The following is a 25433-nucleotide window of genomic DNA, read 5'->3' as shown; positions in this document are numbered from 1 at the left end:
GCTGAGATTTCAGTTTGCCCCTCCCTGCAGTGAGTTGGTTTTCAGATTGCAGCTCCCAGAGCTGGGTTACTTTCCTGTGCGTACCACCTCCTCCAGCCCTTCATCTTTTCAGGCCTGTTTTCTGGTCCCTCAGATAAGGGAGGGCAAGGGGGAAGGAAGGAATGAAAGCAGCAGTTCTCATAGCTGTTATAATGGCTTTCTGCACAGAGCAGTGAACACAATGTGATTTTTGGAGGGATTTATAAACAAGTTTTGAAGCCACAGAGGGAGTATGTTCTTACCCTCAAGGCACATATGCATACTCATTAGCGTTAATGGAAGCTGCAAGCATTGAACAGAAAATAGACCATGCAGTGGTAAAAGACATGAAGATCTAGTTACCCACTTGGGAATTGCATTGTGCCCAAGACTTGGCAGTTGGTACTTTAGCTATGTTGTGCTAGTCTATCCTGTGTACTTAGCGTCTTTTTTTTTTCTTTTTAATTTAACAAAGTTGCTTTATATATTCCTCCTCTCTCTTTTCACATTAGGATGTTGGTCATTTGCTGAGACACACTGCACCTGTGTAAAAAAAGCACAAAATTAAATGTGCAGCCCCCCTGCAGTACAGATATCTCTCTGCTCTGAAGGGTGATGGAAGCTGTGATGTTCTTGATAATGGAAAAGCCTTAATAATAGGAGTTCAGGGAGCATTGTGCTGATTTACCAGATTGACTACAGATGCAGCCAGTCCAGGAGGAGGCTGCCTGCCCTAAGCTGAGGCTAGTAAGCCCTGTTAAACACTTGTGATTCCTGCTGAGCATGTGGGCTTTTCTGCGCTGTGTTACCCCAGTGCTTCAGGGCTCGGGAGAGTTTATAAGCCTGGTTGCAACCCCAGGCCCAAACTGCGCTTGTGAATTCACAGCATTCTGCCCCAGAATTAGCAAACCATCTAGGACCTCAAAGCAGTGTTGGATATAATACAGACATGCTGTGTAGGAGGCTTTCTCCAGGCTGCTGCCACCCTGAGGTTTGCTGGCTGTGTCAGGGTCACTGTAGTCCCTGGACACGCCAACAAGGCAAGGAAATGTGAGCCACTTACTCATGCAGTCAGCTGGGTTCTAGGGGAGAGTATTAGCACAGGTTTCACACAATGTGAAAGTCACTAGGCTGCTTTTAGAGCCAGCCTAGCCCTGGAAGTACTTCAGCCGTGCTCTTGAGGTGTCTGAAACAATAATCTTTACCACGAAGACCACAATGAAGAGCGAGTCTCTGGAGAAAGCGATCATGTGCGTGCTCTTGTCCACTGCCTGGTTAATTTGCAGTCTCGATAGCCCCTATGTAATGGGAAGGATATAGTGTCAATAAATCCATTCGTTATCGTCAGGTCACTGTATGTCAAGTCTGGAGCACTGCTAGAAAAAACTGTAAGTCATCATATTTGTGACCGTATTTCATTTTTTATTTTGTTTGTACCTCAGGGAACCATAATACTGGGCCTTCTCAGAATTTCCACCTGTGATCTGAAATACTATGAAACACTAGATTCTTGCATTATTTTGCATCACTGAATGGCTCTGAAATCAGGGCCAGGGGAGGAGAAATCCAGGTAATTCTCTTGCGTCATTTTGACAGCACTTCAGAATTTGTTAAGTAAAACGAAATGCCCATGAAACTGCAAAAATAATAACTTCCGAGTACTCGTACTACGCTTCTGTTTTCCATGCTGTCTTTGGCATTGTCTGTTAAAGACGTTGTGGACAAATGAGTAAGGGCTTGAGGGATCAGACTGAAATCCTAAAGTCCCTGTTTACTCTCAGAGCTGGTCTCTGTTTAAGAGAGATGTCTGGCAAAACTCATTTGGAATTAAAGGAAGAAAACACAAAACAGCTGTACTTTTTATTCCACAGCAAATACATTGGATTTCCACCTCTTTGTCTTACCATATTTTTAACTGGTGCCCTAATTCTGTTCTCACTTGAACAACCAAATTAGACAAATTCTTATGGAGTGAAGCATGACTGAGCTCTCAAAGCATTTCCTGCCAAGAGGCTGATACTGGGAGAGCCAAGCACCCTACCCTCACGTTGGCATTACTGGGAACGCACAGTGCTTAGCAGAATCGCGTCCCAAGAGATTTAAGTCTGGCTTCAGGTGAGAACCTGTCATGGCTATCCTCTGTTTCATTGGTAATTTCCTTCTAATGAGTGTTTGAATATAGTAGTCTTGGTTGGTGCACTGGTTTGCTGCTTTCATCTCTTCCACTTGGCTTAATGCTGGATGACATCAAGCAACATATGCCTGACATGCTACAGCTGTGTTTGGCACTTCATGCTTTTCAATTCGAACATGTGCAAACAGTGCTGTGTTGGGATAACGTGCACAGCAGTGACAGCTCAACAGAGCACAGCTTCCTTTTTGCAATGCCATCAACTTGCCTGGAAGCCACAGTGTACCAGCCTGGGCTTTTCATAGATGCACAAGGGAAAAAAAACAAGCACACACAGTTTTTCATGCTAATTTTAGTGGCCATAACTTTGAACTGCTGGTACATCAAACAAGAAGCACATCCCCCAAAGTCTAGTGTGATTTGCAGCTGGCTGCAGGTTCAGGGTGGGGGAGGCTTAGATGTGAGAAGTAAAAAAGCTGGAGCATGGTGTACTTGTCATCATCAAGAGGCGTAGCTTAATATCCGTTTCCAGTGCAGCGGTGTGATATTTGCCATGGTTTCCATCATTTCCCTGAGATAATCCTGAATAATACTCTGCCTTCAAAATCACAACCAACTTGCGTGTAACAACTGAATAATTCTAGCTCCTCTTATGCTTAGTAGTAAAACAAAACCAGTACTGCAAGTACAAGACACTCTGAGCATAAACATGCCTGGAAAAACTCAACTCTGTGTTGGGAGCAGTATAATCTTCAGGTTATTGGCCCTAACAGTGCTTTGTGGGATGATGAAGATTCCTGGCATTTTCCCCTCCATGCATGACTGCAAAGGGAGCTGTCTCCCATTTCCTCTTGGTAGAATACTGAAGGGTGGCTTGGCTGTTAATCTTGCCTTAGGATCAGTGTGATGATGCCGCAGGTCTCCTCAATTGGGAAAGTTTTAATGGGGTTAGACAATGGAAGTCTCGTAATACTTGGATTTTGGTGAATAAGATGGTAAGTGATCCTTTGATTAAAAGAAAAAAAAAACACATCCAAAAAAAGCAAACATACAAATGTGCACCAATCACAAACTTGAAGCTATACCAGTAGTGTGGATTCAAAAACTTGATAATATGTCTAGCCTGGTTATTTTCTTAAATATGAGTTTTTGCAAACAATAGCATGGAAGTTCAGGGTATTCTATGGTTCTGAATTATTTGTTATTTTCTGTTAAAGATGAGATAATTTTTACAGCTGTTGTGGATAAATATCTGCAGTGACTAATTGCCATAAGATCCCAGTCCTGCAAATACATGCTTGTGTGTGAGTAACTGTTATGCCAAATGGAGACTTCTGTAAATAATACTAACCATCTCCCAGTGGTGTAAGTGGAGGAACAGGGCTCTTCACAGCTCTGCCACTGGCTTGGATGACCTTGAGCATTTCATTTGGCTCAGTGTCCCCAGTTCCTCCTTTGTGAAATAGAGATAGTGACGAGGGCTTTGTTTTGTGAGGTAGTTTGCAATCAACTCTTGATCAGAGTATTTCTGCTCACAGTCAAAACTTGGGCTAACAGGACATGTGTGAGTGCTTTTGTGAACAGCACTGTAGAAGGAGGCTTGTGAGCAGAGAAGGGAATATGTGAAAAAGACTGTCCTTGCTTCATGTGAAATTCCACACATCTGGCAGGGTTTCATTTGTGAACTCTGGGCAGTCACTGTGGAAATGAGGACTTCAGGCAGCTTCTCAGCATAGGAACTGCTCAAGTTCCCTTTCTCAGCCTCCTGTTGGTATCACTGATGCTGCAGTGCATGAATAAGGATGTCAAAATCCGGGCTGCGATTATGGTCCAGCTCTGTGAAATGCTGAATGCCATCGGTTTACAGCACAGACAGTCCCAGGAGGTGGCAGGTAACAACCCCCCTCAGAGCTTAGGTGGTTCTGTGCTCTCCTGTACCAGAGGCTGTGCCTCAGTGGTATGGCTGAATTCCTGCAAAGAGCTTTGCTTCTGAGCAACAGCAAAACAAAGCAGGCTGTGAATGCTGGGTTATAGCAATAGCTTCTAGTTTCCTGTGGTGGCGCAACTGCTCAAAGTGCGGGTGCATCCCTGTGTCCTAGTGACAGTGGGAGTAGATGCTAGTTCAGTCTTCATGGGGAACTTCAACAGCTGCCCAGAGAGGTTGTGGAGTCTCCTTCTCTGGAGACATTCAAAACCCGCCTGGACGCGTTCCTGTGTGATATGGTCTAGGCAATCCTGCCCCGGCAGGGGGATTGGACTAGATGATCTTTCGAGGTCCCTTCCAATCCCTAACATTCTGTGATTCTGTGTGATTCTGTGAGCTGCAACATAGAATATAAAGGAACATTTCTTGCAATGAAAAGTTACTTGACAAAGGAAAGGAATAAGATAAGTTACCTGAGAAAGCTGACTGGAATAACAGTTTCAGCAGTCACTGGCTTTTCAGTGGCAAAACCAGCGTTGGCTTGTCCCTACACCCACGCCATTGCATTCTGCGCCTAGTTGAACAATTAGGGCTGGCTTAGGGGCTGTGCTGTAAGGTTGGATTGGTCCAAATTATAAGTAAGTGGGAAGGAGAAGTGAAAAATGGGAGGGAAGGAGAAAAAGGGGAAGAGAAGAGGAGGCGGGGTGCAGTGTGTCTGCTCACTGCAAACACAGTGTGGGAGAGACAAGAGGATATAACAACACAGTTCATTCACATAAAGAGGTTTTGGGAGCAAATTATGATCTTGTCTCTCTCTCTCCAGTCATACTCTGGAAGTTGATGCTTGCTTCTTCCGTTAGGTATTGGCTAAGATCTTTTAGCCTGTGTTACTGCTCTTGCTTTAACTGCCTTTCCTTTACCTCAGCTTTCCAAACATTTTTGCTATAGAGAGCTCCAGTTTTCCTCATTGTTCCATCTTCTGTCTTCTACTTGGTCTTTTTTCCCTTTTTTGCAGGGTGCTAGTTTTTAATCAAGTTTCTTCCTTGTTCCCACTTGTTCTGCCTGTGAGTTGAACTGAACAGGTTCTGCAGTTGTGGGTGAGGTAGGAACAGCTTCTGGCAGCAATTCCTCTGTTCCTTTTTGTGCTCCATCTTTGTCTTTTCATCCTTGGTCTCACTCCTCAGGTGGCACAATGAGGTTAAGCCTGGCACTTGAAACAGGAGAGGGCTCTCCTGAAGCTCATCTAGAACTGCGTACAACACTGTCAGAATGGTACTGTACACTGCACCCATACCAGGTGAATTTATGGTGATTAGGCCTGGCTGCATGACCTTTATAGATCAACACTATTATAGGCTCTACTAGTTTCATAAGACCCCTCTACAAATAAATGCAAGATGAAATGATAGATGCCAGGTGCACAGAGGAGCTCTGAGTGGGAGGCAGCTGATAATGTGTGGCTTGTCTGTAACTTTGTCAATACTTTATTTAGAGTTGAGGAGGAGAGAGGAGTCACCTCTGTGGAGATGGAAGTAAAATGAATAGCTGCGAGGCTCTTTTCCTAAAGCCAATTACTCTGAGTATTTCAGTAACGCTCAGCCTCTAAGCACAGAGCTGTTACATCTCCAGGCACTGCTGCCTGCCTGTGAGCTGCTCTGACAATGCTCTGCCACTTCAGCTATCATCATATTCACCCAAAAGATGCTCAGTGACAACCTGCAGGAACTGCTTCTGCAGGGTCACCTTGTGGCCTCTTGGTAGAGGCAAGAGTGCTCCTTTAGATGAACTCTTGTTCATTTGGGCTCATTTGCTTTCTCGATGCTCCTGCTGTGCTGACTCATTTGACCCCTGCTATCAGCCTTGTGCTTTGTTTTGAGATGTGAGCTCCACGGCGGAAAGGCCTGCCGGATGTGTCATTCAGCCACAGCAAGAGACCTTTTATGCAATGACCTCAAGGAAGAGAATTGTACAAAGCCCACAGAATTTCTGGGGAGAGGAGGTTAGTGAAATCTGTTGGTTCCTTGTCGCTGGTGGGAGACGCTGAGGAAGCGCAGCAGCATTTGTGGGGCTGCCGTGCCTGTGGAATAGTTGAACACAATACGTTTCATGTTGGAGTCTCCAAGAGGTCAGTATTAAGCACAGTATCACTTCGGTAGGTCTGCCAGCTTGATTTAATGGGCTGCAATTATTTTAGAAGCTCGGCAAACAGATTGCTACTTATGTAAGCAAGTAATGGATTTGACCTACTTACTGTATCTGTAAGTAGAAGATAGGTGTTACTGTGGATCTAAAAAATGAAGAGTCTCATATCTCCGGACAAATTATTCAAGTCTCTGCATATAATCACCACTAGTGTTCTGGATAAGATGTTTGTGAACCAAAGCAACAATTAAATCAAGTGAGCAAATACAGACTATTTCTCTAGATAAATGAAGTAGGTGAGCTAAACTTACTGTTCCGTTAAGCATTTGCTCTTTCTCTAGATTGATTTCCTTCTTTCCCATTTTTCCTGTAAATCATTTCAGAGTCTGATATTTGGGTGGAGGTACTGGATTTAGAAATCACCCAGAGCCAGGAACTCTTGCAGAGATCAGTTTCATTCAGTGTCTCTGTGAGTACTGGGTCAGAAAGCCTCTGGACCGTACCTTCTCCAAGAAGTTCATGAAAGTCCAGCAAGTGATTTCCCACATCATCTCCCTCAGCTGCGATAGCTGGTGATCAATAGCAGTGTTGTTCCTGCGAAGCCCGGAGTTATATTCAGACTGGAATATGCCTTTGTTTATATGAGCGTTGCCAAATGATACCAGAGGCCTTCAGTGCCCTGTGGGCAGCAGATAAGCAATTAATAAGCAGCTCAGCCGCCAAAGGCTTACTGGTATCATAGTGGTGTCCACTACCTACCAAGCTCATATGACGTAGGTGTTTAAGACACGTGTCGTTGGGACTTAGCTCTTCACACATACCCAGAAGCATCCCTTTCTGAGCAGAAGAGAGATCTTTTCTTTCTGCACGTCAACAGAAGTGCTTCTACGCTTGCAGTCATCACGCAGCACAGCCTGTAGAAGCTCAGTCAGACAAAATGCAGAGCCTCACCATCTTCTGTGGGCTATTTGGGGAATGCGAGATGGGTAGCTACAGAGAGGGAGAGGGGGCAGCTGGTGCAGGATGACAGCTGTAGGAGAACTGGGCTCTAATAGCTGCACCGCAACAAAGATGCTGGGTGGGGGGTGGCAGGGGCTGATGTCGCCCATCGTTCTCAGCGTGAAATGCAGTCAGTTTGTGGGTAGCTGTAAGAATAGAGCGATAACAATTTACAGTAAAACAGCGAAAGCTGTTCAGGTTTCATCTCCAAGATGACAGTAAAGATACCATAAATGTTGCTTTAGAACTGAAGGGCTTTACTCATGTTGCTGATCTGGCTGTTTTTCCGTACTCTGTTGTGACCATGTTTAACTCTTCAGTGCTCCGACTCCGTGTAGGTTCCCGCAGTAAAGCACATATGCTTTGTAAATTAATTTCTCTGCAAGCATGATTCAGTAGTTCTATTTGCACACTCTTTATGTAATTCATCTAATGATGCTTGCGATTGATAAATTCCCATGCCAATTGCCTTTCTACATCTAGAATTCCTTCATATTCTATACAGCTACAGAATTTTTTATTGCTACTGTTGCACTGGCTGCAAAATCTGTTTCACATATGCAGACTGCAGGCTGTCTGAAACAGAACAAACCAGCACTTCAGCAATATTGGTTGCATGTGTGGGCAGTGTGAGGATCCTTTACTCAGATTCCCACTCCTCCAGTAATCCTCCCACCTCTCCCTCCCCAGAGCCTGCTTCCACTGGAACTGCTGTAACTTACACCCATGTAATGTCATGGATCCTGGCCCCTTGTGTCTGGGTGTATTAGTTCAAGGATATTTTTCTAAATGGATACTCAGAAATCATTGCAACCTGAAAGAAGTTACTGTGAGATTTTTTGTATGCCTCCATTTCCACTCAGTTCGTCAGTTTTCCTGTAAAAGAAGGATGATTCTAATTGACTTTTCTGTTGTTACTTATCCCAGATCTTGCTTTTTCTGTCTTTCCGGGGCTGTGCCAACTGACAATAACTTTTAGCTCCAGTGAATAGTACAGAAAGGCTTGATTGCAAATAATTTGTAATTATTTCTCAAATGCTCTCTTTTCTTTTTTTCTTTGCCTGTTCAATGTTATCTGGAAAAATCAGGGACATCAATTACTCATTCTTTAAAAGAACTCAGATGTGAAGTTCAAAATATATGAAAGCACGAGGCTAGGCATTCAGAAGGAGACTCAGTCACTGTAATTTTCTGAAAGCTTTTGGAAACCTTTTCACTGTGGGAAAGGGTAATAAGCAGAGCTCAGTGTGTCAGGCTGATGCACAGAGAAGCGGAGGGCTATCGAGGAGAGAACCTGGAAATCAATCTGTTCTGGAGCGTGGCGGTTTGGGAAGGGACTCTCTCCAGCATGCTGATACTCCAAAGTTCTTGAAATGTCCTGGCATCTCTGGGTCTGCCCTCGACTTGGTAAAGGAGAGCAAAGGACCTGCACCCCTGCTGCGCTGGGAGGAGGCTCTGGCGGCAGGGCAGTTAGTGCAGTGGGCTGGCTTGTGTCAATCCCAGACAGGTACGGCTGCCTTGGCATATACAGCATGTAAGGAGCTGTGGTGTTGGAGCTGAGAATTTGGTTTTGTGGCCCAGGTACACAGCCCTAAGCTGAATCTGGCAGCAGCACGTCTTCAACCATGGTGCCTATCAGTTGCAGTAGTTGTATTGTTGGATTAACGCAGAGCTGAATTTAACTGCAGGGCCCAATTCTGCTCTGTTATACTGGTATTCAGTTCTGGAATATCACTGCTGAAGCCACTAGGTTTCCACCGCTTTGAATTAGAGCAGAAATCAATCACTTTAAAAACTGAAAGAAGTTGGAGCCAAAATAAAGGGACCTGAATACTTTTGAAGAAGTCTCCTTAATCATACCCTTGAGACATCTGAGTAGCACGTCAGTATTATTTTATGACGCTGCCTTTTAGTCCTTTCATTTTCAATATAGTTTTGTCCTCTTTAAATGCCCAAATAATTTCCAGTAAGAGCTAATAGATTCAGGAGGATGAAGAAATACGTACTGCATGAAATCATTGTGCTGAAACCACCTATTGCTTGCAAAGCTGTTTGAGTGAATCAGATGGTTCTTTTATTCCTTCCGTGTTCTTTCCCTCTTTGCTTTTTCCTACTAGCATCTTTTAGGAAAGGAAAAGGTAACCTGCAGGGAAAGGACTTGTGTCCGCGAGAACAATGCTATTTTGAAAGCCGTTTTTTTTTGTGACAGAGATATGTTCTCTGATGTTACTTCAACCTAGTGATGACATTTCTATAGTCATTTGCTAAGATGCATCTTTGTGTGTATATTTTATGGCTGTTCTTTGCCTTCAAAAATTCCTTGGAGAAGAAAAGATGCATGTTCAACACTGTATGTCTCCAATAGATACATTTAAATTTGCTTTTGTTTTCTACTGTTGCTTTCCAATGATAGGAACCACTGTGCAGGGATAGATATGAACACATAAAATAAAAACCTTGCATAAAATACCTTAGAGCCTAAACTGGCAAAAGATAGATGGTGAAAAGTGGCATTAAGGGGTAAAATGACAGGCAAGGCCCTGTGGCCTGTGACAAAGAGATGTATTAAACTCGGGTCTCCTGAGTGCCGATCTTTTGCACAGGTCAGAGGACTGTGCCTTTTAAAATTCAATTTCATTAAGAATACTCAAACTTCATCTACAGAGATAATGAAATCCAACCTAATATAAGCACTGGTGCACAAATGCACTTAAGATCTTGTGCAACTTTGAACAAACAGTTCGTTTCATTAAAGCCAGTGGGGTTACTCGTAGTCTTGAACTTACGCATTATATATATATGTTCTGTACTACCCTAGAGATGGATTTTCTCTGTTGAATTATGAGATGTAAATCAGAATCTGTGCATCTTTGATTCAGTATCCAGCATGTTCAGGGTTTAATTAAGTAAATTCTATTTCCTTCCACTCCTGGAGGCTCTTTTTGATAGAGGTACCCCTCAAAATGCAGCAAGATTAATTCCTTCAGCATTTAAAGTAACATTTTTAAGAATTTTAAACATTTTTAGGCCCCAAATCATTCCTTCATTTAGAAAGAAATTGCATGCTATAGCCTCTTGTGGAAGTTGAAAGAGAGGAATTTTCCTGTTACATGTATTTTTATTCTGTTTGTTATGGTGAACAGCACAATAAATCGGCTTGGTCTCTGAGCTGCAAAAGCTGGTAAACACCCAAAGGACAACAGTAAATGACAAAATTCATTTTAGTTTTTAGACATTTTCACTCATTCCTTACAAATAATAAAAAACAATCTGATAACACATTTCCATCTTTCAGTCTCGCCTTAAAGAGTAAAAAAATACTTCAGAAGGGTGAGATGACCAGAAGCATTCTGTATTTCCAAAATTAACTATGAAGGGCTTATTATCTGGGCATGTCTGAAAGCTATGTGTAACCTTTGTGCTACAAATATCTCATTTCAAAAATGTCATATTCTGCTTATTCAGTGGGGCTTCCATAAGGCTATTTTAAGCACTGTGCTGCTTGCTTCTAGATGAGAACTGAAGTTATTACAGCCTGCATGTTTTGTTTCACTGGCAGTTTATTAGAGCTGGATAATTGCGTGGTAGTAGGATGCTATTAAACATGGAGAGCTCCTGACCAAGCAGCGTAAACTCTGTGAAGTTCAGTTTTGTTTGCGAGGATCATTGTGCCTCCAGTTTGTGAGCTGTGGTAGTTTGGGTGGTTCTGATGCAAAAAAGGAGCCGCTAGCACAGCACCGCGAGCTCCCGCAGCCTCCGCCGCTGTGGCAGCTCCTGTGAGGGCACAGGACCATGTAGCTGTTGCTGAGCAATCTTCCTCTGATCACCTTCCGTCTGCTCAAACTCCTCGCAGACTTGGCAGTCTCTTGGTTTCTGTGTGTCTGTAACAGAAGCGCTCACAAGAGCTTTGTGGTGCACTTTGACATGGCTGTTTAAGGGAACTTGCACCTGGCAGGGAGAGAAATCGTCTTCACTTTCATTTTTTCCATTTGGCTTTGGGTCGGGCCCCGTGTGCTCTGACGTACGAGGGGAAGAGTCTCAAGGCAAGTTACTGGTGACAGTTGCACCAAAGACGTAGTAATCCATGTTGAAACACACTTAATTACTCCGTGTTTAGAGCAGACAACACGGCAGTATGTGTATCACCAATATGTCACTGTGGTTTGCTTTTCATAGGAGTTTATGTTTCCAGCAGGCACCGAATGCTTTTTCTGCCTGATAAATGTCAAGTACTTAAAGCAATCTTGCCTGTTCCTCTCTGGAGATTGCCAAATAATCTCCTTTCATTGGCTGAGGGATCTTGCCAGGGCTTCTGCGTTCATGCACATTTATCCCTGCCAAATGTTGGTAACACAGGAACTGTACAAATACTCCCTGCTCCTTTCATTAGCTTTGCTCAGCTCTGTTCGTTTGCAGGATTCCTGCTTTTTTTTCCTCTGTTATTCTGGGCTGGAGCAGTAGTTCATGATCCATATTCCATTATCGGGTGCACTGTAGAGTTCAGCCTTTGCTATGGAGCTGTGTTTCAGCGTAGAAACCTTTGTTAAATAAACATGATAGCGTCTTGCATCATAGCCTTAAAGCTAATTCAGTTTGCCTCCTGAATGCCCCACTGCAGCTGAGGGGAGTTCCCAGGTGTGGAGCAGTTCCTCTCCACACAATAAAAAGATTCATTTCCTATTTACCCTATCCATTTACTTCTGTATTTTCTCTAGGAAGTGTTATAGCACCAAATGTTGCTGCTCCATGTAGCATATAGGAGGTACCTCTGTACCTTTATAAGGTTTATAAAATATTTAAACCATTTAGTTTAAAATTTTAGTTTGAAAAGTCTAGTTTGTCAAGGAGGGAAAAAGGTCTCAGTAACATACCACCTCCTGGAAATAGATGCTTTAATAAAATAAACTGTGGCAGAGGAAAAAATACTTTTAATAGAAAATGGAAAGTAAATCTTTCACCTTGTCAGGTTTTACCCTGTGTATCATACAGCAAGACTGGGCCATTTGACCTTTTTGTTGATAATGTCACCAAGATATTTTAGGCTAATGCTACTTATCATGCAATGGCAGATGAGAATGCTGTGTGTGTCACTGCGGTACTTAATTTCAACCCATGCAAAAATACTTTACAAGACTAGATGGCAGAATGTCAATCATTTTTCCATGACATTTCTCATTTCCTTGTCTGTAATGTAATAACTTGTGAATGTTGTATATACAAACCCCACACCTAAGGACAGGTCTAGACCACGTGGCAGAACCTTGTGTTAGTTGGATTAAAACTGTGAAAATGGAAGGAGGGAAGAGGCAAAATATGCTATTTCTAGGAATTTGTTTGAAAACACAGTACTCTTAACCACTTTTAGCTATTTTTAGGTAAAAATATCAATTAACCCTAGCCTTGAATGACCTCCAGCACAAGAGCATCTTTTGATTACTTTGTCCATCATTAACATCTCTCCAGATAAAGAGATGAAAGAGTGGGGATAAGACTATGAGACAGAGCTCGTTCTCAGTGTGACACCCACGGCACAGGAGATGTAGAAGGCAGCATAGGGAACAGGGCAGTCTGGGGAAGGCAGAGGAGCAGGAACCATTTGTATCTTGGGTGTCCATTAAGGATGGTAGCATGATGCACAGGGAACTGAAGACTGCCAGAAGCCTCTGTATACAAAATACATGATCTTCAAATGCAGCAAAGTCTGTCGTCCTTCAGCCAGTCTAAAGTAGAGTTCAGGTCCTGGGCAACATGTGTAGAAATGATCAGGCAGTTTGTGCCAGTCTCACTGACTGTCTCTTCATTTTAATGACACCAGTCTGAAGAAGACTGCTTTTGCCAGGGTTGTAAATCAGATTAACAGAGGTGTGGAGAGAGGATTGAGATCAAGTTTATGTCAGTAGAATGTATATGAATGTAATATACAAATAACAGACTAAACAGAAAAGAAACAGTGATTTAGCTGGAAGCATGGCAAGAAAAATCTGCTGCTATTGTCAGATACATCAGGAGTAATATTTTCCACAAAGCCCAAATGATTCTGGTAGCCTACATCTCATTCCCAAAAGTCTATCCTCACACGTTCAAGAAAATTAATTTGGGTTAATTAAAAAGACAAATTTAAAGTGCATTAGGATATATCCACATAGTGAAAAACTATCAAGCTACCAAATACTCTTATCTGTGGTAGCTTTTACATGTCCCTAGCCTGCTGTGAAGTGGAACACGTTAATTGGAACCATCATGAAAGCATAATATCATTTTTTGAGGTTTTTTTTTTTTTCAATTCTGGCAAGATTTCTTGTTCTTTTGCTTTTTCTTTTTGCTTTGTTGTACCTTAGTTATCTGTTAAGCTTAAACAAATGCTGTCCATGAAGAGTGGTCTCATGACTTCGTATATGTGCACATGCATATGTTCACAGCTCCTTATTCCTAAACAAAACTGGAATCTTGTTTAACATCTACCTTTATTGCTATGCCTTGTAAGAATTGAAGAGAGGTTATTTAGCAGATCAAAGCAGAAGTGTGACAAAGTGATAACGCTATGTTTGAATCCTCCTCTGATACTGACCAAATGACGTTAGCAAGATGCTGTAATGTAGGCGTCTTCCAGCCCTGAGCCAGCGTCCTCGCAGACGGTCAAAATACTGTCTTTCAGCTGCCAGAGCAGTGCCTCGCTGCTGGCTTTAATAATAACGTTTGAGGCTGTTTCTAAAAGAGGGGGTTTTAACTCCATGAGCACTGCCTGCTTGGTTTAACATTAGAAATTTGCTGGCTGTTTTCTGCTGGGTCAGCAGAAGGTGTCTGGAAATGTCTCTGAGCGCTGAGTTTGCAGTGGCAGATCTGTAGCCATGAATTGCAAGGAGCAGCAGAGCTTGGTAAGACAGGAAAGCTGCCATTCTAAACTGGCCTGTAATTTAGGATTTTTTTTAAACTGGGAAACATACAATGAGGTATCCAGGCCTTCAATGCAAGAACTATTTACCCTATAGAAATATAAATTAGGTTTAGTCTATGTGGTAAATTTTGTTTCTGAATGAGTTTGTTGAGTCCACTTAGGATAAAAACTGACTTCACCCAAACATTTAATGAGGCATTTTATTAACCCCAACATTTAATGAGATGTTTTATTAACTATTTATGCAAAGTGAACAAAATGCACTTTCTATGAGCTTATTGCTTGATTCATAAAGGATAATTTCTAAGAAACCCTTGACCTCTTATTTCAAACTAATCTTGTCACAATGTTTTGATTTATAATTTCAGAGACAAAATGATCTGTTGTTGCTGGAAGTAACCTGTTTGGGAAGGATCTGAATCTGTGAGAGACTTTGTTCCACCTTGACTTCACTGAAGTCTCGTTAATTCATAGGATAGAGTCCCAATAAATAATTAGGATTATCCCAACAGCAAATTTTGCAGTGTTTGTGTGAGTGTTTCCTTTCTCAGTCAGTGCTGAGAAGATTGTTGTGCTTTATGCAAGAAGTTACTATAAATAAAAAGGTCTTGATTCATCACTGTGTCACTGCAGAGTTACATTGCTGTCATTCCAGTATGAATGTCCAGAATCTTAACTGTTCTCTTGCAGCCCTAAGGAGTTCCTTTGGATACTTAGTTTTATGTCTTTGGCAACTCTTTGGGTCTTTAAAATCTCACAGTGATATTTGAAAAGCATAATATTTAAAAATAGAAAGTCCTGGGTCCAAAGAGTTTGGGAGAGAACAGATGTCTCGGAGGAAGGGAAGTGCTCACTAGCTACTTAATACTGGAGTGTCAGAGCATTCTGGGGGAAGATGAGGAGTGTTTTGAGTAGGGTGTTATTTATATAGTGTTCTACTGATGCAATACCAGAGAAAACCAGCAACGGGCTGGTCCCAGGAAATCCATTCCAGAATTATGACACTATAACAAAGATCCTACAGTTGACAAAGTGTGTTACATACTTCTCATGAATTTATATTTTGTTCTGCTTTCAGTGTCAGCCAAACCAAGACCTCACAGTGATGAATACACAAAGAAGATTCCACCTCCTAAGCCGAAACGAAATCCAAACACTCAGCTAAGCACATCTTTTGATGAAACGTATATCAAAAAGCATGGCCCTATGAAGACCACACTCACTAGGGATGCCTCTTTATCACAGGTCAGCAGTCCTGCCCCAGACACAGAAGAAGAAGAGCCTGTGTATATTGAAATGGTTGGGAATATTCTCAGAGACTTCAAAAAAGACGAGGATGACCAAAGCGAAGCAGTCTATGAGGAGATGAAATACCCTATATTTGATGATGTAGGCCAAGATTCAAAATGTCAGTGTGAATATGACCATCACACTTGTTCTTCTCAGTGTGCTACTCCCACAGTGCCTGACCTAGATTTCTCCAAGTCTTCAGTGCCATCTACTCCCAAGGGCTTGCTTTGTGATATACCCCCACCATTTCCAAATCTGCTTTCTCACAGACCTCCATTGCTGGTGTTCCCACCAGCACCAGTGCAGTGTTCCCCGAATTCTGACGAGTCTCCTCTAACGCCACTAGAGGTCACAAAGCTTCCCGTTTTAGAAAATGTGTCTTACATCAAACAACAAGCTGGAGCTTCTCCATCTTCACTGCCACCTCATACACCAGGCCATCAAAAACTGGAGAAAGACCAAACAGTATCTCATGGAACTAGCACCCCTGGGCACACGTCTTCACCTCCTCATCCTTCTACCTTATACAGAACACAGTCTCCACATGGTTATCCTAAAAGTCACTCTGCCTCACCTTCTCCTGTCAGTATGGGTAGGTCTCTTACCCCCTTAAGCCTCAAAAGACCTCCACCTTATGACTCTGTACATTCAGGAAGTCTCTCAAGAAGCTCTCCATCAGTGCCTCATTCTACAGCCAGAAACACATTGCAAGAAGGAGGAAAGATGGTAAATGCCTCGGTCAGTACCTACGGGTCATCATCTCAGAGTGGTTCCCGTTCTCGGACACCCACCAGTCCTCTGGAGGAACTAACCAGCCTCTTTACCTCAGGACGAAGCCTCCTGAGGAAATCCTCCAGTGGCAGAAGATCTAAGGAACCTGCAGAAAGTAAGTTCTTGATATAATTTTTTCTCATTCTTCCTTGTGTAATAATATTTTTATTATGTTTTACTAAATCAAGCACTTGCAAAAATCAAATACCTCAGAAGTCTGAATTCCTTATATTAATTTCTTGTAATGGGAAGAAAAGTGATTATTGTTAAAATTGGTTTAGTTTTCATGTTATATTTTTAAAGATTTTTAAGTATGCATACTGCACTACGGAAGTACAATTCGTGGCTTGGTCTTGCAAAAGGTGTCAGTTTTCATTAACTTTTCCACAGTTGTAAGGGTCACATGTGAGCTGGGATCTTCCCACCATGTCACATCCTTCCTTTCTTGACGGATGCTAAGACACAGTAATTGCCTAAGCAGCTTGTAGCAAAATAAGCAGACAGTAGTTGGTTTTTGGCGAAGATCCATTGATGACCCTTAACTTGGCCAGTGATCACGGCACGTATGATGGCAACCAGAGGTACCGGCTTAAACCATTCCTCTCCTTACTGCTGCCTCCTTCCATACTGTGCCACGGAGTAGCTCTTTCAGCTATGCTAGTGTGGCTGGTTGGGAGGCCATACTGTGAATCAATTTGAAAACCAACATGACCTGTAACACATTACCCACGCACAGAGAAAAGCATGGGAGGAAGTTGCGCAGGAAAACCTTAAGCCAATATTGACTTTTTCGTATGCCGTATCATAAAATCATTGTCCCATATGCATTCAAGTTTACACAACGTAGACCTGTTTCTGAGCTAGTGAAATATGGAAACTCCTAATGAAATCAGCAGGAGTCACAGGTGTGAGTGCGAGCAGAACCTGGCACCAATAATTCTGTTGCAAAAACGTTCCTGTTCGGTGGTACCAAACACATCTTGCAGTGGAAGGTAGCCATAACACCTCTTGTCACAGAGCGAAGTGGGGTCAGTGCGCTTTCTCCTCCAACTTCAGTAAAATCAGTTTATGATTTTGAATTCTTGACACCTGCCTAATGGAAAAGCTCTCTTTGGAGAACAGCTGATCTTATGTTTGTGCAAGTGCTATATTATACCTATTTGACAGCTGTAACGTATTAAATACCGTGTGATAAACTACGTTGGTTTATACCTGAGAAAGGAAAGTGTTCTGGTTTCCTGGCTACCATATTACTACAGAAGAGAGGTGAATTCTGCACTGCCTTTCTGGTTGTGTTTGTGCTGCTCTGTTACATTACTCCTTGCAGTGTGGTCACACCACTTCGGGACACACTCGGGGGCTCATAAGAACACCCCCTCTGGGTTTTCATGGGCAGAGGTTGCCTGCCTCGCACCTCCGCAGCTGAGTACATGCGAACGTGTAAGTATGGAGAAGCTCAGTGGCAATGGTTTGGGTTGGCACACAAAGCATTCCTCCTGATTCATGCATTCCACTGCCCCAACCTCAGCAGTTTTATTCTTATTGATCTCTGTGCAAATCAGGAATAATGATTCTGAAATCAGAAGGTGGAGGTGACAATGGAGTTAGCAGGATACTGAGAATACAAGTTGGTGCAGCAGTTTTCTTAATTTGGCTTTAATATTTTTGTGGCCTGCAATCATAAATACTGTTATAAGAGCCTTAGCTCGATGACTCAGGGTTTCGCTACATGATTACAGTAATAAAAATACAATAACGCCAGATTTGTGTGCTGGATGGAAGCAAGCTTGTACCTAAAAGGCAAGACAATTCTTGTAATTTGGAACAATTATGAGGGATGTGATGTGACATTTATAAATAATTGCAGTGAAATGGTAGGGAGATTTTGGCAAAGTGCAGACTATTGAAAGTTATTAAACATGCTTCTTGTTCATAAGTGGGCAGAAATCACCTGTAAACCCCATGCTATACCAGGTCTACCTGGTGAGCTTCATAAGTTGTATGGTTTTATGCTCACTGATGTAGGCAGAAGTACCAGCTTTGGAACCTATGGAAATTCCTGCAGCGAATGTGGCAGTCCTGGGAAATTTCAGCAAATCTGTGCTGCTGTGTGATACCTACTTTCAGAAAGATATTCTTTATGTTCCGCTTGACTGAAATTGAATGCAGACCTTTCAAGGGACTTTTCACTGATAAATTTAAAATAAATCGTGCCCTGCAGGTCTGTACCAACAACAGCTTGCTTCTTGGCCTCTCAAGGAGCATTCTACTTGCTCCTTAGGAAGTAGAAATGTGCTCCTTATTGTCACAAAAGGTAAGACAAAAGATATGAAATAGAAACTCTGTTCATTTACTTTAAGGACAACACCGTCGTTATAGACACCAGAGGTGAAAAGACTCTGGAGTGCAGCTGTGTTGAGTAAATGAACAGACTGCCCATCTAATCCGATTGTAATTTGTCTGGTGTTTACAGTATGACTTAATCCTGTGGGATTACTGCACTGAGCAAGAACCAGGTTTGTGCTCAGATATTACAGAGGTAGAAGACTCTCTTAAGATTTATAGAAAACACATACAGGTCTAGCATTTTGTCTTGCAATTCTACATTAAAGTGATCCACCATAAAGAATCTAAATTGCGGAATTTGAACGTAGAATCTAACCAGACTATCACATTTACATGCTGCGATTATACCTAGTGATAGATAGTGTAGACTGGACTAAGTGTATGATCTGTTAAAGAAATCTTGCTCCTGCAAATCACACTGGAAGCCTAAGGTACTCGTACAGTTCTGGATTTTTTTTTTTTTTAAGTTATGGGAGAGCAAATGCATAGCATAGGACTAACTGGGACTGCCACAGTTTTATAGCAGTCACTTCAGTGTAATTTGCTCCCAGCATGCAGAAGGATCTCCAGAATCTAGAGGATAATAAACACACACAAAAAAGAAGTTGTATGGCTCTTATGAATTCATGCTAGGAAACTAAGAACATTTGCTTCTAAAATATAAAATTATTCTGAGCACATCTCAAGCAACTTTCTCATTGAATTCTCCAAGACTCAGCCCTCTGTGACTTGTCTGAAGCTCTCACTGCCATATACTAGTCAAAAAAAATAGCATAATACTAAATTTTATATTCAGCTGAGTGTATTTGGAAAATATTGCAGCAGTTACAGAGAAAATTCTCTCTCATCTTTATTGTTATTACTGCAACTGCCTTTGTGGAAATTTGGCATCTGAGTCTGAACTCAGAATGTGTTTGCTGGCTTTTAATTTATGGCATATGATTCTGTGATTTTTGAGTGGGTTTCTTTTGAGGAGGGGGACTGCACAAACCTTATTTCCAGTCAACAGCTTTAATATACAAGCAAAGCTGCCCTTGTAGCCTTTCTGTATTATTTTCTTTGCTCTTCTGCTGTTTGTCCTTTTTTACCCCCCTCCATTTTATTCCTGTAGAGTTCACTGGAATTGCCATCCACAGTGGGAAATTGGGATAAATCGGTGATACTAAGGAGACTGTCACCTCAGGGACACGTTTTCTGAGGATATGAGTTTTCATTGAAGCCCCAGCCATGCTGCTGAACGCAGTCAGCATCCACTGGCTGCAGCTGTGATGTGTGTATCTGGATTTTATAAGCAGCTCACTTATTGTGCTGTGTTCGTCTAAAAATCCTCTTGTGTGCTGTTAGCATCTTAAATATGCATTATGGCACAATTATGAAGGTGAGGAGAAAAGAACAAAGGAAAATAAATTGTAAGGCCAAATCAGTCATTTAAAAAATGGTGTAAGATGATGACAAAGAAAGGCAGAAAGATGGAGAGAACCCCTATGGAAAACTGAAGAAAGGTGTAGAGCATGAAAAATGTGAAAGAGTAGGAAAGATAGAAGTTATTAATTACCAGTGACTGTTCTTTAACCCTTCCTGCTTTTGTGTGGGGTAACATGGTAGCATGCCCTAACAGTTGTCAGACCCCTGTGAAATACAATGTCAGTCTCGGGGGTTAGAGGGAAACTATTTAGAGGGTACCAATCCTGCCTGGTGTCCTTGGGCTGCTGCAGTGTGTCCGTTTCTATTGCAGTTGGAAGGTGTTTAAGTATGACAGCTCAGTCCAGCTGTGTTGAATGACACATTCCCTTTGCTTTTAGCATATGCACTGACTGACAGTGTTACCCATGTCCTTCGGTAAAGAGGGAATTGCAGAGTGAGAGAGGGAGGGAACAGTCTAGATTTCCTGGAGCTGTATTTGCTGCCTCTGTCTTTTCTGCACTGTAGAAACATGCTGTACTCTGTGAAAATATAGAACTGAAGTCATGTGCCTATAGGCATACGCACATCCTAAAAAAGCAAAACAGAGAAGCTGCTGGTGTGCATCTGAACTGCACTCACTTCAAGGCAGTATGTTTTTTTCTGGGTGAAACGGTCCTGTAAACCGTCGCCAGGACCAGCCCTTTCTGTTTCTGTATTGGTTGTTTCCATTCGTTAAGGCTTCGGTTTCCTTCTAACATCCTGGGAACTTCACACCTGTCTTGAGCAAGTATTGTAAATATTCATTCTAATGCACTGCACAATGTAATGGTTACCTCTGCTGTGTGCCCTGACTCTGTGCACGAGGTGTGAGATCAGGACACGCGATGCACAGCAGCTCTTTGCTCTTTTCCTTAGCTGCTCTGCAGGGCTTCGTAGCTGCTTTGGCTTTTGCCTGCAGAGTTTCACTCTTCAGCTTCTAGACACATACAGGGAGGAAATTTGTGAACGTGCTACTTGGAAAATTCGATTAAAGTGATTGAAAATTGGGATAATTATTAACATTTCCTGTTCCTGGCTGGTACTCACTGCATTAGGAATCTAAAACATTTCATTATAGGTTGTCAAATAGTGTGTAAAGGGGAGGGGAGGGATGCAGAAGTGTCTCAACTTGTTAAAAAGGAGCTCATGCTGGTTTCAGGCAGCTGAGACCCTCCCATGAAGAAATCGTGGAGTTAGAGTGAAAATTCGTACTTTTTGTTTGTTTGTTTGTTTTTAATGATAGTGCTTTCCAGAGAGCTAGAAAGCAGCTTTGGGTTCCCTGTTAGATACAACAGTATGTTGGAAAAGAGAGTTTGGGAAATGAGTGAAGTGAAAATTCACCCCAGTGGGTCTGTTTGGTTGTTTAACCTTCACCTCTGTGCATTAAACGCAGAATGAGGAATGCAGACAGACAGGGCAGGATTTGAGCTTATGTATTTTTCTAATGGAATTAGGATGAAAAGTGCTGGCCTAAAGAGGGTGGACTTGGTATGCCACTGAACTGTGCGCCCCTTCTCATTTGGATACCTGCTCAGTCTCTGCTATTCTGAAGAGAAAGAACTTGCCTGCAAGACTAGGCTGGCCATAAAAAGTATTACAGCTACTCTACTACATACCATTGCTCAGCTACTGTGTAGCTGAGAGACAGTACCAGAGACTGAAATGTTTAAGCCTACATCGTTTCTAAACTCTAGGTTAATATATTTTCTGTAGTTTTATATCAAGGGATGTCAGCCTAATTCTCCAGCCATTTTCTGCATTGTAGCAATTGATTGCATGCAGTATGAATGCTGTGTTCAGTCTAGTGAGACAGCTACAACTTTACAGAAATAGTACTGCATAACTGAAGTTACTCCTGAATGGTGCTGTACCTTCGAGGCAGAGGTGTACTGGCTTCTCCGTCACAGGTGAAGCAGCTGTTTCACTAGAAGTTAGATTTTCTAGTCTGATGAGCCATGATGTATATGAGATTAGACCAGGTGATCACAGCAGTCACATCTCGTGTGACAGTCCTGAAAGTAGGTCTGAAAGAAAGACTTAGAGGAGGGAGCCAGGGGGAAGCGCCAGAGGAAAAGGAATAGAGGGTAAGAGAACACCAGCTTTGAACAACACTCGTTCACACTGGAAGGGCACGGTCTCATCACAGTTAACTGCATTTAGTTTGAAGTCTGAAGAAGGCTCTGAGCTTGCCTGTAAATTACTATCTATTGAGATATAAGCAAGCCAAGGAGTTGCAGCATCAGAAGTATTTTCTTCAAGTGCTCACCTGTGAGTGCATATTCAGGGCAAGAGCTGTGTACACCTGCACGCACAAAGGTTGTGAGCTGTCTGGTCTGCTGCTGTCTGTTAGGTCTCTCAAACTCTCAAACTTCACTATTGGACATGCCTGTCAGGGCGAGTGTGTGATGTTGTGAGACAGAACTGAAAATGACTGAAGTGTACACATGAGGATGAGCAGATGTGGTCAGCATCCTTCAGGACCCAAGCTTTTGGGGAAAAAACAAGATTCATTTTGCAGTTGAGTGGTCTTGAGTGCTGCTTCAGCTGTACGTGTTGTTGTCCACCAGTAATCCTTAGATCCCCTGGTGAAAAAAGGTGGGCACTGGACTAAATATTTTGATCTGGATCAGCTAGCCTGGCCAGCTGGAGCCTCCTGTTCAAGCTGACATGTGTTCCCCAATTAACAATCACAGGAAATAACTGGAAAGAAAAACCATAATGAGACAGGAAGGTCATTCAGTTAAGCACGCAAAAGGCAGGAAACCAACATTTCACCTAGGTTTACTCCAAGTGGGAAAGAGTGAGCTGAGAAGCAAAGGTACGAAGAAGAAATGTGTGAAAGGATGCACGGCAGCTCAGCGGCAGCTTGCATGTCCCTGAGTGCTAATCCCCTGCATAGCTACGCCATCGCTGCCCCATTTCGTCTTGCATGCGAGTAATTCAGCTCACTCTTGGCACCAAGGACAATGCCAGGTTTGAGAACTTGTTTCAAATGGATAAATCTGTAGGTACCTGCTCCTTGATTGAAATGCACGCTATGTCGTTTGTTGCCTTGGTGCTTTCACACAAAAGCAAGTATGTCTATTTTAAGGGCATTTAGTCGTTCAAGTCACTAATGGGTGGGATGTCCCCTCCTTTTTTAAGATGAAGGAATGTCTTTGTTACATGCAGTTACTAAAATAGAAAACATGTGTTTTGAGATGATATGCAATGGTTTTGCTAATTGGTACCGTGGCATTGTCTCCTCTTCTAATTCAGCAATTTAGGCTCATCAGAAAATCAGGTCCTCCTGGGATTGTGACGGTATACAGAAGCATTGAAGAAGATGTAATTTCATAAATAATTGCTCAGGTTTTTCTGGAAACAGCTGCTGTTTCTGATTGATGTATACGGATTTATTTATTCCTTCTGTTTATATTCCTTGACTGCTTGATAGAATTTCTGGTTAGCAATTTAATCAACATTTCTTTTTATGAAGAAGAAATAAACTTGTAAGAGATAAAAAAAGAAAAATTAAAACAGATAAAGCTATTCTTTTTGTTAGATTTCAAGTAGAAGACGGTTTCAGGTAAAGGACTGAAAAAGACATTTTCTCTTTAGGTTTAGTGTACAGGAAGACGGGAGTTGTCTGAAAGTTGTTAAAACTAAAGGAAAAAAAAATGCCTTAAATTCAGTTACTGGCACCTACTTCACTGTGTTGTGAATAAGCAAAGTAACACGAGCTGCACTTAAGGACGTGGATAATGATAATAGGTTCTGAGTTTTAAGTGCCATTGATTTTTTTCTTTTTTTTTTTTTTCCCACTCCTGAACAGAGCTTTCTAAGCAAGAGAAATATCTTGACCTTTAGGCCAAATCCTCAGCACTTATAAATCACTGCTTCTTATTTGAAATTGGGAGAGCTACTCCAGTTTACACTATCTGTGTCTCCAGCTTCAATAAAATAAATGTGTCCTTTGTGACTAGAACAGATTGTATTCAAAATGGTGTGGTCATACAGCAGGATGGTGAATTGGAGGGTTTATTGTCTTTTTGTTTCAAACAGGACCACACAATTTACAACCAATTTATGGGTACTCGGTAATAATGGCATGAAATGCTTAATGTGGTGATATTTTCCATAAGCATATATTACCTTCAATGAAACTGCTAAATACAATTTCTTAAAATTTCTCACTGTGTTTTTTAGGGAAGGTGGTATCAGTGTAGGGTATCAGAGTCCTCCTCTTGTGAAAGAACTAAGAAAAAAAAAAAGAGGATAGGAATCAAACTACTGTGGTCTAAAGGAATGGTGCAGTTTTATTTGCATAGCCTCTGCTCGGGAAGCTGGCGTGGCTGCGTTGGCTGAAGCCAGCCAGCGCAGCGTGCCAGAGGTTTGAGAGGACAGAGCTTGGAGAGTGGCACCTGTGGCACCCGCGGTGGCTGTCCCAACCCCAGGCTCTCCTCTGTGTCCTCCTCCCTGGGGCTTCTGGATTTAATAGGGAGCCATGCTTTATTTCTGTCTGCTAGAACAGTGAATGGTTGTATTGAACACAGATGTGTTTAAACTTTATACCCTATAGAGCTGTTAGGGGATTGTCTGATTGTATCTAACCTGGTGTCAGTTGGAGATAGTTTATTTGCAAATAATATGGAGCCTCTTGCTGGAGGCAATGTCTGGCATCAGCTTTGGTTTATGGGACCTTTGTAGAATATCTTACTAAAATAGTATCATGTGTTGCAGCAATTGGAGAGTTAGCAGTTTTAAGCAGGAATTGCAGTTCAGATGTGAAAAAGATACCTGTGCGTGTTAGCTTTACGGAAGGGAGAAAGCAAGCTCCTGAGAGCGTAGACCAAACCAGTGGCTGGGACTGTAGTGCATCTTTTGGTGGGTCGGCTTGGCTGTCTGGCTGAAGTGATGACTTTCACGGTGGGACCAGCTGGTGCTCCTGCTTTTGGCTTTGGCAGTACAGGGCTCCTTTTTCAGGGCTCTTTCAGAATTTGTCTTTACAACTGAGCGCCGGACCCTGAAGTGCATTTTTTCTAAGAATCAGATTTTCTTTGCATTAGGATTCGAGTGCATTTTTGTGTGTTAAATCCTAAAAGTAAAACTAGAGACAGTTAGTAGGAAGGCTTACATTTATTGTGTTTGTTTTTAAGAAGCATGATGTTCATAAAGCACTTTGAACCAGATGTGACATGTTCCACAGGTAGATATACAGAGATAGCAGTTCAGTCTGTTTGCTTAAAACTAAATCACAGGGAAGGATATCACAGTTTTGTTTAGGGGAAAATAACAAAAGTCCTCCAGGCCACCCCACCAAGCCAAGGACTGTGAGCTTTAGGAAGGTGAAATACTGTGCAAGTTTCAGAGAGCAGAACATAACAGTTTCCCCAGAATTTACCGTGAGTGAAAAAACAGTTTTGCAAACAAAAATCTCTTTTTTCCAGAAACTGGAAATCTACATCATAGCCAGAGGAGCTGCTTGAGATCAT

The 25433-nt window shown here is 42.2% G+C and overlaps 1 protein-coding gene across 1 annotated transcript in view; it reads left to right on the top strand.

The window, feature by feature from the left end:
* NYAP2 (neuronal tyrosine-phosphorylated phosphoinositide-3-kinase adaptor 2) overlaps positions 1-25433 on the top strand; it is a 134660-nt gene that overhangs the window by 65340 nt on the left and 43887 nt on the right. Inside the window, exon 3 of the mRNA XM_068407061.1 lies at positions 15188-16285. Within this exon, the coding sequence (XP_068263162.1) occupies positions 15188-16285 (1098 nt within the window). The remainder of the gene's footprint in view (positions 1-15187; positions 16286-25433) is intronic.

The sequence above is a fragment of the Nyctibius grandis genome, chromosome 8 (assembly GCF_013368605.1).
Source record: "Nyctibius grandis isolate bNycGra1 chromosome 8, bNycGra1.pri, whole genome shotgun sequence".
In the NCBI taxonomy this organism is placed as follows: domain Eukaryota; kingdom Metazoa; phylum Chordata; class Aves; order Nyctibiiformes; family Nyctibiidae; genus Nyctibius; species Nyctibius grandis.
This window is presented reverse-complemented; position numbering and strand designations above follow the sequence as displayed.